A 16,389-nucleotide genomic window follows, 5' to 3' on the forward strand; every position below is an offset into this window, starting at 1 on the left:
TTTCCGCTGGAGATGGGTGAGTTTGTGTTATCGGTTGACGTTGTGGTCACACCGGGGAGGGGGTTCGCTGAGTTTGGTGGGGTTATTCGTGGGGGTGGGGGTGTGGTGTGGGAGGCTTGGGCCGTGGGTGGAGTTGGGGATTTTCAGGGGGTAGTGGCGGAGCTCCTTGCTTTGCGTACGGGATTGCTTTGGGCGACCAGATTGGGGTACAATTTGGTGCGGGTTGAGACAGATTCTTCTGTTGTTAGCTCTTGGATAAATTGTCCTAATTCTATTATTATGTTTAAACCAATTGTTGAGGAGATTAATTCTCTTTTAGCTGTTGTTGGTGGTGGTTCTTGTCATGTCATCTTGCGTGTTGCGAATGGTGTGGCCCATGTATTAGAATATTTCTATTTATAGAATTAAATAAATAATTGATTTTGTGATAAATGAATATTTTATATTCATTGAATCTGGACAAAATTAATTACGTAATATTGTATATATGGTGAGATTTCTATATTCATTATCTGATTTGATTTCCTAAATTAATTGTTAAAATATTCTGACAATTAATGTGGCGCAAATACTGATGATTATCTTACCTATAAATATAGGGTCTCGGTCTCCGAGCTCCTCACTCATTCTGTTCATAACAGCAAAATTCCATCTAAAGAGAGTTGAGAGAGGGAGGAAGCCCGATTACCCACATCAACCAGTTTCCTTTGCAGATCAAAGCTTGTGTAGGTTTAAAGCTCAAAAATCAATGGCTGGAGGTATTTCGATCTTATAGTTATATAGTCTATGTATTTGTTTATTCCGCATGTTATATACACATACATATTTTTCATTTCATACTTATAAATGTCTAACATCATGCACTAGGAAAGTCAGTTACTAGTTCGGTAGGGGTTCATTTATGGACAGATACTTGTCCTAAATTTATTAGTGCTCCTGTAACAACTGATTTTATTTAATTGAATATAAGCTTTCCTTCAAAAATAAAAAATCTTTATTATGTTCATTTAACTCATATATGAATTTCGTTTTCAAACTTTTAGAGTAACAATGCAATTAAGAATGCTTAAACCGTGTTAGTCCATGCTCTGTTTTTTCAAAAAAAAAAAAAAACATGAGTTTCTAAATGTTAATTCTTGTATAGATTTTCCTATTGCAATTATTTTTTAACCAATTAATGGTAATAAAAAATCTTTATTATGATCATTTAACTCATATATAAACTGAATTTCATTTTCAAACCTTGTTACTGGAAGTTGTTGATATATGCTCTGTAACAATTTGCTAAAAATAGATATTTGTTGTGATTGTGTATTATTGTTTTAGATTGTGTTTCGTTATTATTAATATTATTTTTTTTGGGAGGAAAATGTTCAATTATTAATGTTAGAATACAATTTAATTATTCTTTACAAACGTAACTTATTTATGTTAGAATACATAAATATAGATATACGGTAATATTTTAAATTATTATTAATATATTTATTAATTTTAATTAATTTAATATATCAAAGTCAATAATTTGATTAATGACTAAATATTCTAATTAATATCACCATTTAATTTGCTATTAAATTTTATTTTCAAATTAACATTAAAACATTCTATATTTTAATAAAAAAATATTACCTATATAAATATAAGTTACCGGTCTAATCTCTAAAATCGTTGTTATTTTCGATCCTTCACTAAGTTCATTAGTGAAAGATTTGAAGACCAAATATTCATATTGATTCTTGTTCTATTATTTTGTAAATATAGAATTGTAGATTGAGATTATCAAAATCAATAGTTGGAGCTTGGAGGTACACATAATTGATATTTTTTTTTATATAAGTTCAATCTTTATATTTTTATATTTTATATAAGTTTAATCTTTATATTAATTCAGCATACATATAACATTGCACATATGCATATATAGCTATAGTTTCATTTTAATCATACAATTTATTTATATACAAAACTGTGCATGAAGAAACAATATAATTGCAAAACTATATGCTTCCGGATTTGCAACGCACTTCCTCATTTGGATTGATTATTCTAAAATAGTGACAATATTAGTTTAAAGATGTTTTATCTATACAACAAACAAACAATCTAACCCACAATTTTCTTCTCACACGGAAAAAATTAGGAAAATGAGATGTTTTAAAAAAAAAAAAAATCTATGTGAACCTCTTTTGTTCGTACCGGTGGTCATAACAGAGTAAAAGAACTATAATTAGAACTAAATCTAATAATAATCATAAAAACCTTTCAACCAAACACACTTTTAACTCTGATCCACCCATTAAAACTGCTCAAACAAATAAACATATTTGGAGAGAGATCAAGATCAAGTCAATCAACATGCATAGACTCTTAGTTAGAACCCCTCCAAAAAAAAATTACATGATATGATTTTATGCTTCTAAAAAGCTAACGTACCCAACAAGTCTATATCTTTTTCTTCTCTTCTTTTTTCTTCAGTTAAAGATATGAAGGATATTTATGCAGTGGTGATCTTCACATTGTCCTTAGTCATTCTTCCAAAGCCAATTATCTCAGACACCAATGAAGAATTCATGCATGTTGGATTTTATAAAGAAAAATGTACCCCTGCTGAGTTTGTGGTGTCTCACTATGTAGCTCAGGCATTCATAAGAGATCATGGTGTTGCAGCTGGTTTGATTAGGCTTTTTTTTCATGATTGTTTCGTCAAGGTAACAAATAAGGCTCTCTATTCTAAGGACTCTATTAATTTCGTTCCTAATTGTTAACTTTACTTGTTTTGTGGACATTAATATCTAAGAATATTTACAGGGTTGTGATGCTTCGATTCTATTGGATTCCACATTCTCTGGTGAGCCTGTAGAGAAGCGTTCTTATTTCAATGGCAACACCCTTAGAGGTTTTGAGGTCATTGATGAGATCAAGACCAAACTAGAGGAACTATGTCCAGAGACAGTTTCCTGTGCAGACATATTGGCTTTCGCTGCTCGAGAAGCTATTTTCCTCTCCGGACTTCCCTACTATGCTGTCCTAGGTGGCCGCCGCGATAGCCGTACTTCTCGTTCGGCTGATGTTAATGGAAACCTACCTCTTCCAACAATGTCTGTGGAAGACCTAATAGCATTGTTTGCCAGTAAAGGTTTAAACGTAGAAGATTTGGTTGTTTTATCAGGTGCACACTCCATTGGACAAGCACACTGCACAATGTTCGAGTACAGACTAAATGAAACTAACCCGAATGATCCCTCTAAACCTTCCATGGAGCCAACCTATGCTGCTAAGCTGAGAAAAAGGTGTAATGAGATGAAATTATCTCCTAAAATAGGGAAAAGAAACGCAGTTGTGAGGTTTGATCCCTACACATCGGACAGGCTCGACAATGTTTACTATGTGAACCTGTTGAAAGGGAGAGGGTTGCTTCAATCGGATCAGGCATTGGCCATAGATCCACGAACTAAACAGTTTGTGAAACATATGGCTTTTGATTCTATAGCATGGTCTCATAAGTTTGTCGAGTCGATGACTCGGTTGGGACATTTTAACGTTCTCACTGGAAATCAAGGACAGATAAGAAAGAGTTGTAGAGTTGCTAATTAAGGGTTTCTAGTTTAGAGAATTTGTGGGGTTTTTCACATCTTGTTAATTTGCAATTATATTTTGTGGATTGCCTTCTAGTTTTCAATCATGTTATAAAGGACAAAGTCTAAAGCAAGAGCTAAAATGTGCTATTTGATTTCTTAATATAATCAACTTTAGTAACCATTCGAGGCTAGTTCAAGTGGTCATATATAGAAAGTATTGGGGTGTGTGGGATCGAATCCCAACTATGTAACACAAAAAAAATATATCATCAACTTTAGTACTTTACAGTGAGATTAAGAAATTTTAAAGGGCAAAGAGAACTACTAAACTGATTAGAGTAACGAGCAATTACAACGTCAAATCACCTCCCAATTCGTTGATAACTCTATCCACTTTGTTCAGCATATCTGGCGAACAACAGAAACCAAATACCAATGTTCAAACGATTATTAGTGTTCTCATATCAAAAGCTCTAATCTTAATGAAAAATAAACCAACTCTACTTACCATTGAAAGAAGAATCTTCCAGATATTTCTGCAATGCAATAAAAAAAATTTAGCATTTATCTTTAAAGGGGTACTACTATCCTTTTAACACCAAAAAAATAAACAAATAAATAAGAAGATACCATGAGTAGCGTCTTGACTTCATTTTCCTCGAATGAAGTTGAATTTTCTGTAGCTAAAATTACTCAACCAAAGGGTAACAAATTAATCATTTTGTGAGATGTTGAAACACTTTCTTTAATGTAACATAGCAAAAGGAAGTTCGTATTACCATATCCAATATTGGGACTGTAACTTGTCAGGAATGAGGTGAAGCTGGGAGGAAAAGCTGCAAAGTTGGAAGCGAAATTGTGAGACGTGGGCATCCTTTCTTCGATCTGCGAGTGTTGTGCAGCTTTGATCTGCGAGTGTTGTTGTGCAGCTTCGATCTGTGAGTGTTGATGTGAGACAGCTTCGATCTGTGAGTGTTGATGTGAGGCTTCGATCTTCGCTATTGCAGGCAATTCAAGAGAATAAGCTTGAACAGAAGTCATCATTTTCATGTCCTCCGCAGCTCTACAAACATAAGATTTTATCTTTAAAGTCTCATGAAAATTGTTCTATAAAGTCTTGCAAAGAGAAGGAATATACTAAATTTGACTTTGACAATAGCAGAAGATCTTTTTTTACCGATGTGAAGGTGTGTTAGAAGGCATGAAGTGAGATTGTGATGAAATTGCTGATCCAACTTCATTATTAAGAGGTACATTGTCACTAGCACCATTCAATATATCCTGGAAAAAAGTTGCCAAAACAATAAATTTTCTGAATTAAAAACATTCCATGTTAAAATTCTAGTGATAATTGGTTATGTAATCACCTTAATAGAACCCAGGAATGCTTCAGTTTCACAAATTGTAGAAAATCGCAGAGCAAACTTCTGTACCTGAACAAGAAATCCAAAGAGTCCTTTTGTGATACAAAATTTTCATACATGAAATTTATATCCTAAAAGATGATGAAAAGAGAAAATCAAAGCACGGATAGCATCTTACTTCTCCAACGGAATCTCTGTAGCTAACAATCACGACTTTGGTACCCCTGGCTGGAAATCCAGAGATGCACGAAGCGTGAGGCCAGGCGAAGTTCAACTTCGTAACGTAGTGTTCCTCCTTAAAAACAAGTATACATTTATTTTTCAATAAATCGCCATTGATATAAGAACAGATTATCCCAAACACAAGAGCAAGAATGTTAACGATGCTTAATCAAATACAAGTTAACATGAAAACCACACAAGATCCACAGTTTTACTCTATCAATAAAAGGAACAACGAAAATAAAGAAGGATCAGCTACTGTAATTTCGTCGATTTTCTTTTGGCATTTCTCTTAAACCAAACGGAATCCAATCAAGGAAAAAACAAGCGAAATTATGGAGAAGTCACCTGCATTTCTCCTCCGAGCAAGACAGTGAGGATGACGCTGGGGTGAGAGGGAGTATGGAGGAGTTGGAGCCAAGCAGGGGACATGGAAGTGATCCAGGTGCCGAAAGGACGACGATTACGGAGGTAGGGAGGGAGGGGAAGGAGATGAGGAGAAGTAGAAGAGAGGAGAGGGTAGCTGAAGAAGCGAGAGAACTCGATCTCCCAACCCTCTCTAATGGCGGTGGCTAACTTCTCTACGTGACGGTTTGGTACCAAAGCCACTGATTCCGCCATTTCCCTCCTTTTTAGTTTCCTACTCTACTATTTCACTATTTATAACTTCTCTAAGGTTGGAGTGTATTTTAAATCGTATTGTATTATTTTAAATTCAAAAAAAAAAATATATTAAATATTATTTTATATAATATTATTATGTAAAATTATGAGTGGTACTAATTTTTACCGACACTTAAATATATAATATTTTAGTATAAAATAAAGTTTAACATAATATTATATAAAAATATAATATATAATCCAATTCAATATAATATAAGACAATACAATACAATACCACCTAATACGACGTTCCAAACGAACTCTAAAAATTCAAAAAAATGATTTGATACACGTTAAAATTCAATAACAAAAATCATAATTAACCTATTTAAAATATATAGCAAAATTTTGAGAAACTTATAAAAAATTTAATACACTAAAAATAAATTTAAGCAATCTGCTACAAGCTTAACTTTTATTTTATAAGCATTGCTTTCTGTAAATTATTTAATTTTTTATTATTTATGATTATATATAGTTATTTAAAATTACATATATTTTTTTTATAATTTACTAAATTTTAGAGTTAGCCCACCTTAAAAACTTGCAAATTCTTCCTTCTCTTAAAGCATTTGCATATGTTTATACATACATAAATATATTACTAAAATATTTTTAATTATTATTAATTCAACTCTTTACTTTTTTGAAGAATTTTAACTATTTTACTTATCCAATACTATTCTATTTTATAATTTATTTTATTATTTTTTATAGAATAAATAACGACATAAATATTTAAATTTTTAAATTTGTAAATAGCATAAATTCATTTTTTATTTTTAGTGGTATTTTGTAAAACTCTTATTTTTCTTCAATTTTATTAATACAGATTTTATTTTAAATTTATCAAAAAATATTTAAAAATAATTGATTCTATCGATTTCTATATAGACCAAATAATTTAGAATTTAAACCTATGTATCTTATTTAAGATAATAATAAAATCTATAATGGCAAAATTAAAAAAAAAAAAATAGTTTTATAAATATTAAATACTTATACTACTAAAAATTAAAAATTTATTTTTCTTACAAACTTAAAAAAATTTAATTACAGTTATTTATCTATTTTTTTTTTTTTTTTGAAAGATTATTTCTTTATTTTCTTATATCTATTCTATATAAAGTGTGCCTATATAACCGAATTCTTGATTTATGAGAAATTTATGGTTGAGTTTTTATTTATATTAAAAATAAAATAGTTTTTGAAATATCTATATATATTTATGGGTAATTTATTATAGATATTTATTATAATTGAATATACATAAACTTAATTATATTTAAAATGCATAACACCCTCTTCTATCCATTTTTACCAGGCAGATTTACACGTAAGCAGGGACGGAGGGACTTTAGCCCATATGTAGGCTAAAGCCCTCACTCAAATATATACCTCAAATTTTTTATAGGGGTAAGTTGAAAAATACCCCTTTTATTAATCAATTAATTAAATTTGCCTCTAATTTTATATTTATTTGAAACATACCTTTTTTTAGATGTATTGTACCCAAAATACTTTGACATAAGAGAGTCACATGGAGAGTATCTTGAAGTGACAGGGGCAAAATTGGTACAAAGTTTAAAAAAAGAGGTAAAAATGATAGACTTCAAAAAAAAAGGGTAAAAATAAAAGAGGACAATATAAAAAGGGTATAGAGTCTAATTTTTCCCAATTTTAAAGTCACATGTAGATATATACATATATTAATTCACTTTGTTCAATTTATTAAAGCCCAATTCACAAAAGCTCTCACTCAATATCTTAATCATGATTCATGAGCCTACTCTTATTCTAATCAAACCCATTTTAAAAGTAGTCCAATACAAATAATAAAAAAAATAATAACTTTATTAAAAAAATAAAATAATACTATTGACAATATTTTATTTTATTTTTTTCAATAGTATTATTTTATTTTGTTCAAGATGAAAATTTGAAAAATACATTTATCAGTTATTTTTATTAGTTTTGACTTAATATTTATTCAAGCCCTCACTCAACTAAATTTCTGGCTTCGTCACTGCACGTAAGTGTGTATTACTTTGTTCTTTTATTTTCTTTATTTTTCAATCTAATTGACTCTCTTATTGCTTCTAAAATTATTTTTTTATTGACATATATGTTTGATTTATCATACATATGATGAAAACAAAATTGTATTAGTGGTAGGTTTTCATTGTTAATGGTAAGGATATTAGCAAAGTCACAACCGAAAAAATCATGCAGGATATATCAATGCATCATCGATTCCTATATATATATATATATATATATATATATATCTTTATATGTATATTTTCATATTAACTATTTATGTGGTTCTTTATTTTTTTTGTTTTCTTTCAAAATATTTAGATGACTCTATATATTTTATATGTTAGTAATTTTTTTCCCCGAACTTTGATTTATATTAAATTATGTCTCCTGAATTTTTTTGGCCGTTAAGGATTTTTGTCTAATTTCATTCAATTTTACTATTTCAAGTACTAAATCATGTTCTCAGACTTTGATATCTACCAAATCATGCCCCTCAAACTTTTAGATGTATTAAATTATGCCCCTGAACTTTCATCCGTGTTATAATTTTTTTACTAAAATTAGATAAAAGTTCTTAAATTTAACAATCTTAATAGTTCAGAGGAATTTTTAACGGCCAAAAAAGTTCAAGATATGATTTAGTACATGTCAAAGTTTGGAAAAAAATTGCTAATTAGTCTATTTTACATACACGATTACAATAATATTTTTCTCATAAAAGTACGCTTAGTAGATATATTCATTCACAAGTTGTATATAAAAGAATCAAAAATATTGTTTTTTTTTTCGGTTATAGTTTGTAATTTTTTGTTTAGTTAACTATCTTTTTTTTTACAATATGTGTTGACTCTATACTTCATATTTAGAAATTTTATTTTGCATTGAGCAAAATAAATAGTAAAAGAGTGTGTGTTATCTATAAGTATTTTTTTTAACGTTTTTTATTTTTTATTTTTTTCTTGATAAAAGTTGTTATTATTAATTATAGTTATATAATTAATGAAGTAAAAAATCAATAATTTATAATAAATATTAACTCAATCTACATAATTTTGAGTTTAAATTTGAGTTCTAATTTATATATCTAAAACTAAATTTATAATTGCTCAAAATACCACTATCTCTTCTCACCATAATTATTTCTTTTTTTTTTTACTTTTTATAATTTAATTATTAATTGAGAAAAATACATTTGGTTGTTTATAATTTTTTTTTTAAAAAAAAACAGGTTATTTACTAATTCCAAAAAATATTTCTAACTAACTCTAATAAAAATCAACCCAAAGATATTTATGGCTTACTTTTTTAAATAATTATTATTTGAGAAAATATAATCAACAAAAGAAAACAGAAGTTTGTAATAAGTTATTAAATTCAAAATATAATCAAGAAATATGAACTCTACAATATTAAATCTTTTTTATTTTATATAAAAAAAATTATAATTTGATAGATTACTCATATTATTAAAAAAAATATTCTATAAAAATATTAATTAAAATCTTATTACATTTTAATAACTCAATTATCATAAAGTAAAAATATATATTTTCTCCGCTCACTAGTAGTTAACTCATAACGACTGAGACGTAAAGTAATTGACATAATAGTTTTCTTTTATAGTAGTTAGCTCATTATTTGATTTATTTTATGTGGAGAACAAATCTAATAGCAATGATAGTGACAACTATAAGTGAGATACGGTGATGACATCAATTTTGAATGTAGTGGCGACTATAAGTGAGATATAATAATTACAACAACCTTGAATATAGTAGCAACAACAATGAGATACGGCGATGACAATGATTTTAAAATTATACGATGAGTTTTCTATAAATTTATCAATTTTCTTTTCAGATTTCTATTTTATATGAGGATTCTTTAATGTTTGATCTTTTTCTTTGTGTGTTTAATTATAACATTTGATGTCTCTTTGTTTACTTTATGAATTTTTCTATAATATTAATTTATTTTTCTAAGCAATTTTTCTTTTATTATTAAAAGAAATTATATCAAAAATATTAAAATTTAAAATTTAATATACTGTTAAGATTTAATGATTACTAAACAAAATACAACCGCACGCGAAGCGCGGTTTGATATACTGTTAAGATTTTGAGATATATATATAAAGGAGAAGTATGAAGCGGTGAGGTGGCGGTCTAAAATTACCTTAAAAACCTTTATCTATTCTCTCCTTAATCCTTACTTTTTTATTATTTTAATTTAAAAAAATTACTCTATATATTTTTATTATTAATTAAAAAAATCGTATAGATTCAATTTTTTTTTTTTTTGAAAATGTCGTATACCCTCAATTTAAATATGTATATATATATGATATACATCTATTCTATATAAAGTGTGCCTACTTTTTATTTATATTAAAAATAAAATAGTTTTTGAAAAATTCATGGGTCACTTTTTATTTATATATAATAAAATAAATAAAATAAATCTCATTAAATCCAAGAAAATAGGATTGGATTTTTGCTATTGTACATCTACTATTTTTCTCTTCTTCTCTTCTAGAATTACTATTTTCCTATAAAAAACACTCATTAAAAGAAAAAGTTATATTTTAGCACATACAGTATAATTAAGAAGTCATAAAATTTATAATTTCGTCTTCTGTTAAATAAAAATAAAAGCAACTTAAAGCATTATTATAATTATGTTGCTTTGTACATGCTGCGACAAAAAGGAATGTCAATCTTATTAATTTCTCCATGTTATAGCTATTAATACAAACCAGAAAAAGAAAAACATTTGCTAAAACCCACCAAAACTTATCATAATTAAACTTGAGGCATTAGATGCAAAAAAAAAGAAAAAGAAAAAAAAAAGAAAAAAAACAAATGAGAGAGTACATTACAACACTGTTTTTTATCACGTGTTCATAAACTAGAAGCACAATTAAATATATTAGCGAAATAGTGACTAATATACAAATTTCAGAGTTGACGAAAAACTGCAACTAAATGAGGTAAAGACTACTACAATATTTACTTTATAAAACTTTTGTGTCAATATCTTACTATTATTAACACCATTTGATTTGGATGTAGAAAAAATATTTTTGGATTGAGGCGGCAATAAAAATAACTGATACTGTCCAGAGTTTTTATTACATGTCATGTGACGCATGTCATAAAAAAATAGATTTATACAATCGCAATGAAAAAATTATATGTGATAAGCCAACATGCGGTCAGGACCACAGTATATTACAAAAAACATATAATGTTATTGAAATTAAGTTAAAATAATAATAAAAAAAAAAGATACTAACAATCTTATTATGCATTTTACAGTGCTATAGCATATGTTGAACTTGATGACAATACAAAGAGCCTATCTGCTGTCATGTTCGCAGATAGAGTGGAAAAAATATTTTCGTGTACTGCTGCCCAACTAATGAAATATACTGTAAATGTTTAATTTTAAAAAAATAAAATAGTTTTACATGCCTTTCATAAGTTGATTTTTTTTAATTAAATAAGCTATGCACACCATGTCTAATCATTTTAAAAGAAAATACATCACGGTTTGCTGACCGCCCCTTTGTCGACACTACCATATTCAATTTATCAACGAAAAAATGGACAATCCAGATATATATGGACCCGACTAGAATGAAAAGTGCAAAATACAAAAATTACACTATTGTCTCTATCGAAGCAAATGAAGATTGAAATCCACCAACGACTATCATTAGTTTTCTTATCTACAATTTTTAGACAAACGTTATCTTCAATTATCAATAATTTAGAGATTGATTTTTAATTTTCTATTTATCTTACACCCATTTAAGTAATGTTTCTTTAAGTATTGGAACATCAATTTTTTTTTATTTATTTTTGAATTAACTTAAGAACGTATTTAAATCATCAAACTTTCTTAAACATTAATATATTGTATTCGGTATTCACTTTTAATTGACAACATTATAAACTATAATATTTAGATACACATAATAATAATCTCACCTTATAACTAACAATATTTTTTCTTTAATTTTTAATTGTATCACTTTCAACTAACATAGAAAAAACTAGCATAAAATTTAGTATACGTGCCTTGCACGTAGCTTTTTGCTAGTATATATATATATATATATATAAATTTAATCACATCAAAGTGTAGGGATGCACACGGGACAGGGAATTAGCGGGGAGCCCGTCCCCCATCCCCGTTAAAAATTTTAATCCCCATTCCTACCCATCCTCACTTATTCTCTATCGGGGACGGGACGGGAAATCCCTTACTGTAAAAATAAAATTTATTTTAAAAAATTAAATGTATAAAATTATTAAATTACATAAAATATAATATATTACATATTATTTACTATTCAATATAGTGATTATTATGCAAAAAGCACAATTTCAAAAATTGTAAAATTGATATTAACATACTAAAAAAAATATAAACGCATTTATAAAATATAAAATATTAATAAAAAATAATTAATAAATTAAACGTGTCCATGTCGAGGTGGGGAGTGTCATTCTCGTCCCCACCACGTTTAACATTCAGAGACAAAATTTGATCTCCGTTCTCGTTCCGTTCTCTACTTAGATGGGAAATCTCCGCACCTAATGGAGCGGGTCCCCACGGGTCACCATCTCTATCTCCATGAGAAAAATATGCATCCCTACATCAAACACTTACTCATACTAGAAATAAATAAATAAATAAACACTTACCCATAAAACGTTAAAAAAGTAGTTAGAAAATTCGAAAAGAGAAAAAAAGAAAGAGAAACTGTACAAAGAGAATGATGTAAAAATGGATATTGGCGTGCGTGCATAAATAGCACAGACAAGAAAATTCCTTTTAACGTATAGAGCCGTTTGGTTTGGTTGAGTTGAATTTTACGAAGCAGAAGCACACACTGTCATGACCGCCATGAAAGCTCTTCTCAATCCACAACTATCTTTCATTCCCATCTCTTCCCTTTGCGCCGGAAAATCCCCTAATTGGACTCCCAATCACCACATCGGAACACTCGTCAATCTCCACTCGAAGAATTTCGGACTTCGGATTGGAAGCCGGACATGTTTCACTGCGAGAGCTGTGCTGGAATCGGCCACCATCGACCAGTTCGGACTTTCCGAATCGGATATTCGGAATCCGGCTGTTTCTTCCACGTATCGGAGTTCGGAGTTGCCGAAGCCGAATCAGACGGTGCTTGATGCTCAGGCTAGGGTTTGTACCGGACCTACTCAGACTAAACCGCTCAGCGAAGAACAGGCTACTAAGGTTCTCGATACCATTTTGAAATCTGGTAACTACTTTTCTTTGGTTGGGAAATCTGTTAATGTTTATTTTATTTTATTTTTTGGTAATTATTTTTGGCAATTTTTCAGCTCGGGGTGAGCTGAAAGATGAGGAAGAAGTGTCAAAGGCACAAATGGGTGCTTTTTTTGCTGGGATGACGATTCGAGCCAATGCGTTTCCAGAAGCTACACAATGGAGTGAAGGGGAAAGGAGAGCCATGAACACATTTTGGCCACTGCTTGTTCGAGCACTACCGCCTGATGTGATCTTCATAGCTGATCCCGAAGGATCTATTATAGGTGCTGGGAGTTCAATTGGGCCTCGATTTGTTGGCAATTCTAGTAGCGAAATGAGATTGGTTGGTGCTCTAAGAGAAGTTTTAGCTGGAGGGCACCTTGGGTTTGAGGAAGTTCAAGGTGTTTTAAGAGATGTTCTTCCATTGAAAATGGATAATGATGATGCAATACCCAGTGGTGTAAGTGAATCTTTGCTTTCGGCTTTTTTAATTGGTCAGCGTATGAACAGAGAAACAGACCGCGAATTAAAAGCTTACTGCCTTGCATTTGATGATGAACTTGGTATTTTCTTTGCGTCTTTCATCAAATTTAGAATTTCATGGGACTGTTTTCAATTGCTTGTTGAGGTTAATTTGTTTCATTTATTGATTAACAGGGCCTCCTCCTGTTGCTGATGTTAGATCATTGACCCATTATGGGGAGCCTTATGATGGAAATACTCGTTTTTTTAGGAGCACTTTGTTTGTAGCTGCAGTTAGATCCTGTTATGGTGAATCTTGCTTGCTTCACGGTGTAGAATGGTTGCCTCCTAAGGTCAGTTTTCTGTTTAAGTTGAAAGCCAACTTTTTTTTTTCATTCATTACTACATATGCAATTCTATTTGATGCCACCCTGCATTTCAACTTTGCTATTATGATATAACATTACGTATTATGTGAAAAATAACTGGACTCTAGCCAATGAAATTTCTCTTCACTGGTTTAGTTACAATACTCTTGTTATTTTTCAGGGAGGAATTACTGAAGAACAAATGCTGAAGTTTATGGGAGCCAATACGAATCTCTCTCCCTTGCAAGCAAAAACACTTATCGAGGTGATTGTGGATCCACATGTGTCTTTAAGTTGCTTCTCTTTGGCATGTTTCTAATTTATGATCTTTTGCTATGCATTTTAACTTTTGTAATTGTTCAAATCTTTATCCTTGTTTCAGGACGAAGAAGTTGGTTTTGCCTACGTAAGTCAACGTGAAGCCCGGCCATCTCTGTATGAATATCTAGCCAAATTTATTCATTTTGATCTTCCTCTTTGCACTATCTGTTTGTTGAGACATTTTCATTTAAACCCCACCACTTGGAATATTTTATTATCGCAAGTATAGGATGATGAATACTGAATTCAGCATATAAGTTTTGCCAAATAGTTTAAGAGTCACGAGCATATGCGTATGCTAGGTTTTCGATTCTAGCTTGAATAGATTTGAGCAATGAGCTATCTATAGATTCTAGAATGACCTGTTGACTGGTTTAGAATCTGCCATAATTGTTTCCAGAATTTGGTTTCCCTTTTGTCTACAATTCATTGATGGACTAGTAGACCTGGTATTGCTAGTAATTCTGAGAATTTAAACCTGCTTATGCTATTGTGTTACCATTTCTTGGTACTGCATTCTCGTTTCGAAATTGCTTAGAATTAATTGGCCATCTGGATATTATCTTCTAAAAGAAATTGGTATTGGAGTTGAAAGGTTTTGCTAGTAGAGATATGATTAAATTCAAATTTCTTTCAACATGTGGAAGTTTGACGTAGCTGTATTTCCGTGAAGACTGAAGAGGACAACATTATTCCTTGTGCAGATATTCCTTGATTAGTCTGAGGGAACATATAAAGAAACGCCCTCCGCTGGCAACAACCGAAAAAGTTCAGCAATTTGTGAGGGTGAGCCCCATACTATATGATTTCAGAGATTGTTCTTCATCAGTTACTTTGCTGTGTCATAACTTTTTATAAATTGCTTGGTTAAGCATTTTCTTTTTAACTAAATGAAATATAAAAGAAGATAGACATGGGTTTGAACTAACAGAACAACGATAAATGATGTTTTCTTTTCTAAGGCCCGGGGAAAGGAAGCAATTGTTTCTGGATTTTATCACGAAGGCTATGAGGAGCCACTTCTAATGCTCATGAAAAGAAGAGGTGTACATGCAGGCTTGGTGGTGAAGGTCAGTTTCTTGTTTAATGTTGACAGAAATTCCTTAAAGAGCATCTCCCACTAACTGACAATCTAACTTAATCTTAAAACTGTCTACCAAGCCATCAAATCAAATCAAACAATTATAAAGATTTTACTTTGCAATTACTATAGGGCGAGGAAGGGGCCCTTTCAATGACGACAAGATCACGGTCACTAAATTCATCTAAAGGACTTCCTGTAAACTACTGTTCTGGTTTTCGCGCAGCAGGCTTAGGAGTTTCTGAAGTTGATGGTTTGTTTGTGATTGACTATTTCCTTAAATAGATTTCTGTAGCTATGTTAGCTGAAAGTTTTATTCTAAGTACGATTCTTTTATCCTTTAAAATGAGTTTCGATTTTATGCAATGCAGGAGTCTCCCTTGAAAGTTTTAGCCTTGAGGTAAATGCCAAAGACTACGGTATTGAGCCCACCGACACACCAAGAACTGATAGATCGGTAAAATTTTTGAGACATTAAACTCCTGTCTTTACTTGGCTTTCAAATTTGTTATTTTTTAAACCTTGCGAATGTGATAAGTCGAGTTATGTTTATTCATTGCAATTTAGGTTACGAAGAATATAGAGCTGGGTTTAGCAGCTCTTCATGGTAAAAAAGGACCAGCTTATGATCGAATCATCTTAAATGCCGGAATGGTCGATCACTTGCTAGGATGTGATGGTGCAGAAGACATATCTGTTGCACTGGATAGAGCAAGAGAAGCCATCGACAGTGGCAGGGCTCTAAAGAGGTTACTAAATTACATAAAGAACTCAAAGAAAGTACAGAAGTAAGTTCAGAAATGCTTGTTTTGATACTACAGAAAAGAAAAACAGTTTGCTTTTTTTTTTTTACTTCACACAAAGGAATCAATATAGGAGCAGGAGAGATCGTTATATTGAGATTTATACCTCTTTTGTTTTTGCCTTTCATAATTTTGGTCTCTTGTGGGGTTTTTTTTGGGAGGGAACAAGAACATCAA

At 30.5% G+C, this 16,389-nt stretch overlaps 3 protein-coding genes across 6 annotated transcripts; 2 read left to right on the forward strand and 1 right to left on the reverse strand.

Annotated features, from left to right (window-relative positions):
• Positions 1–157: 157 nt before the first annotated feature.
• Positions 158–3,762, forward strand: LOC115712307 (peroxidase 5-like). Of its 4 annotated transcripts, XM_061113189.1 has the most exons (4): positions 158–490; positions 600–758; positions 2,479–2,711; positions 2,812–3,762. In XM_061113189.1, exons 2-4 carry the CDS (start codon positions 749–751, stop codon positions 3,595–3,597), a joined length of 1,029 nt encoding a protein of 342 aa, XP_060969172.1. In that variant the 5' UTR covers positions 158–490; positions 600–748; the 3' UTR covers positions 3,598–3,762. The 4 variants fall into 4 exon arrangements, with proteins under 4 accessions (XP_060969172.1, XP_030496429.2, XP_060969171.1 ...); XM_030640569.2 differs by having other exon boundaries at positions 477–758; XM_061113188.1 differs by having other exon boundaries at positions 477–758; positions 2,506–2,711.
• Positions 3,712–5,840, reverse strand: LOC115712308 (protein POOR HOMOLOGOUS SYNAPSIS 1). The gene is made up of 8 exons (XM_030640570.2): positions 5,516–5,840; positions 5,124–5,240; positions 4,949–5,014; positions 4,759–4,862; positions 4,361–4,644; positions 4,212–4,264; positions 4,090–4,117; positions 3,712–3,989 (listed from the first exon to the last, which is right to left on the reverse strand). Exons 1-8 carry the CDS (start codon positions 5,786–5,788, stop codon positions 3,931–3,933), a joined length of 984 nt encoding a protein of 327 aa, XP_030496430.2. The 5' UTR covers positions 5,789–5,840; the 3' UTR covers positions 3,712–3,930.
• A 6,790-nt stretch (positions 5,841–12,630) lies between these two features.
• On the forward strand, positions 12,631–16,327 carry LOC115712679 (uncharacterized). The gene is made up of 10 exons (XM_030641007.2): positions 12,631–13,169; positions 13,252–13,740; positions 13,835–13,992; positions 14,189–14,272; positions 14,390–14,442; positions 15,033–15,114; positions 15,291–15,398; positions 15,542–15,662; positions 15,781–15,866; positions 15,977–16,327. Exons 1-10 carry the CDS (start codon positions 12,782–12,784, stop codon positions 16,199–16,201), a joined length of 1,794 nt encoding a protein of 597 aa, XP_030496867.2. The 5' UTR covers positions 12,631–12,781; the 3' UTR covers positions 16,202–16,327.
• The last annotated feature ends 62 nt before the right edge of the window (positions 16,328–16,389 follow it).

The sequence above is a fragment of the Cannabis sativa genome, chromosome 4 (genome assembly GCF_029168945.1).
Source record: "Cannabis sativa cultivar Pink pepper isolate KNU-18-1 chromosome 4, ASM2916894v1, whole genome shotgun sequence".
NCBI lineage: Eukaryota > Viridiplantae > Streptophyta > Magnoliopsida > Rosales > Cannabaceae > Cannabis > Cannabis sativa.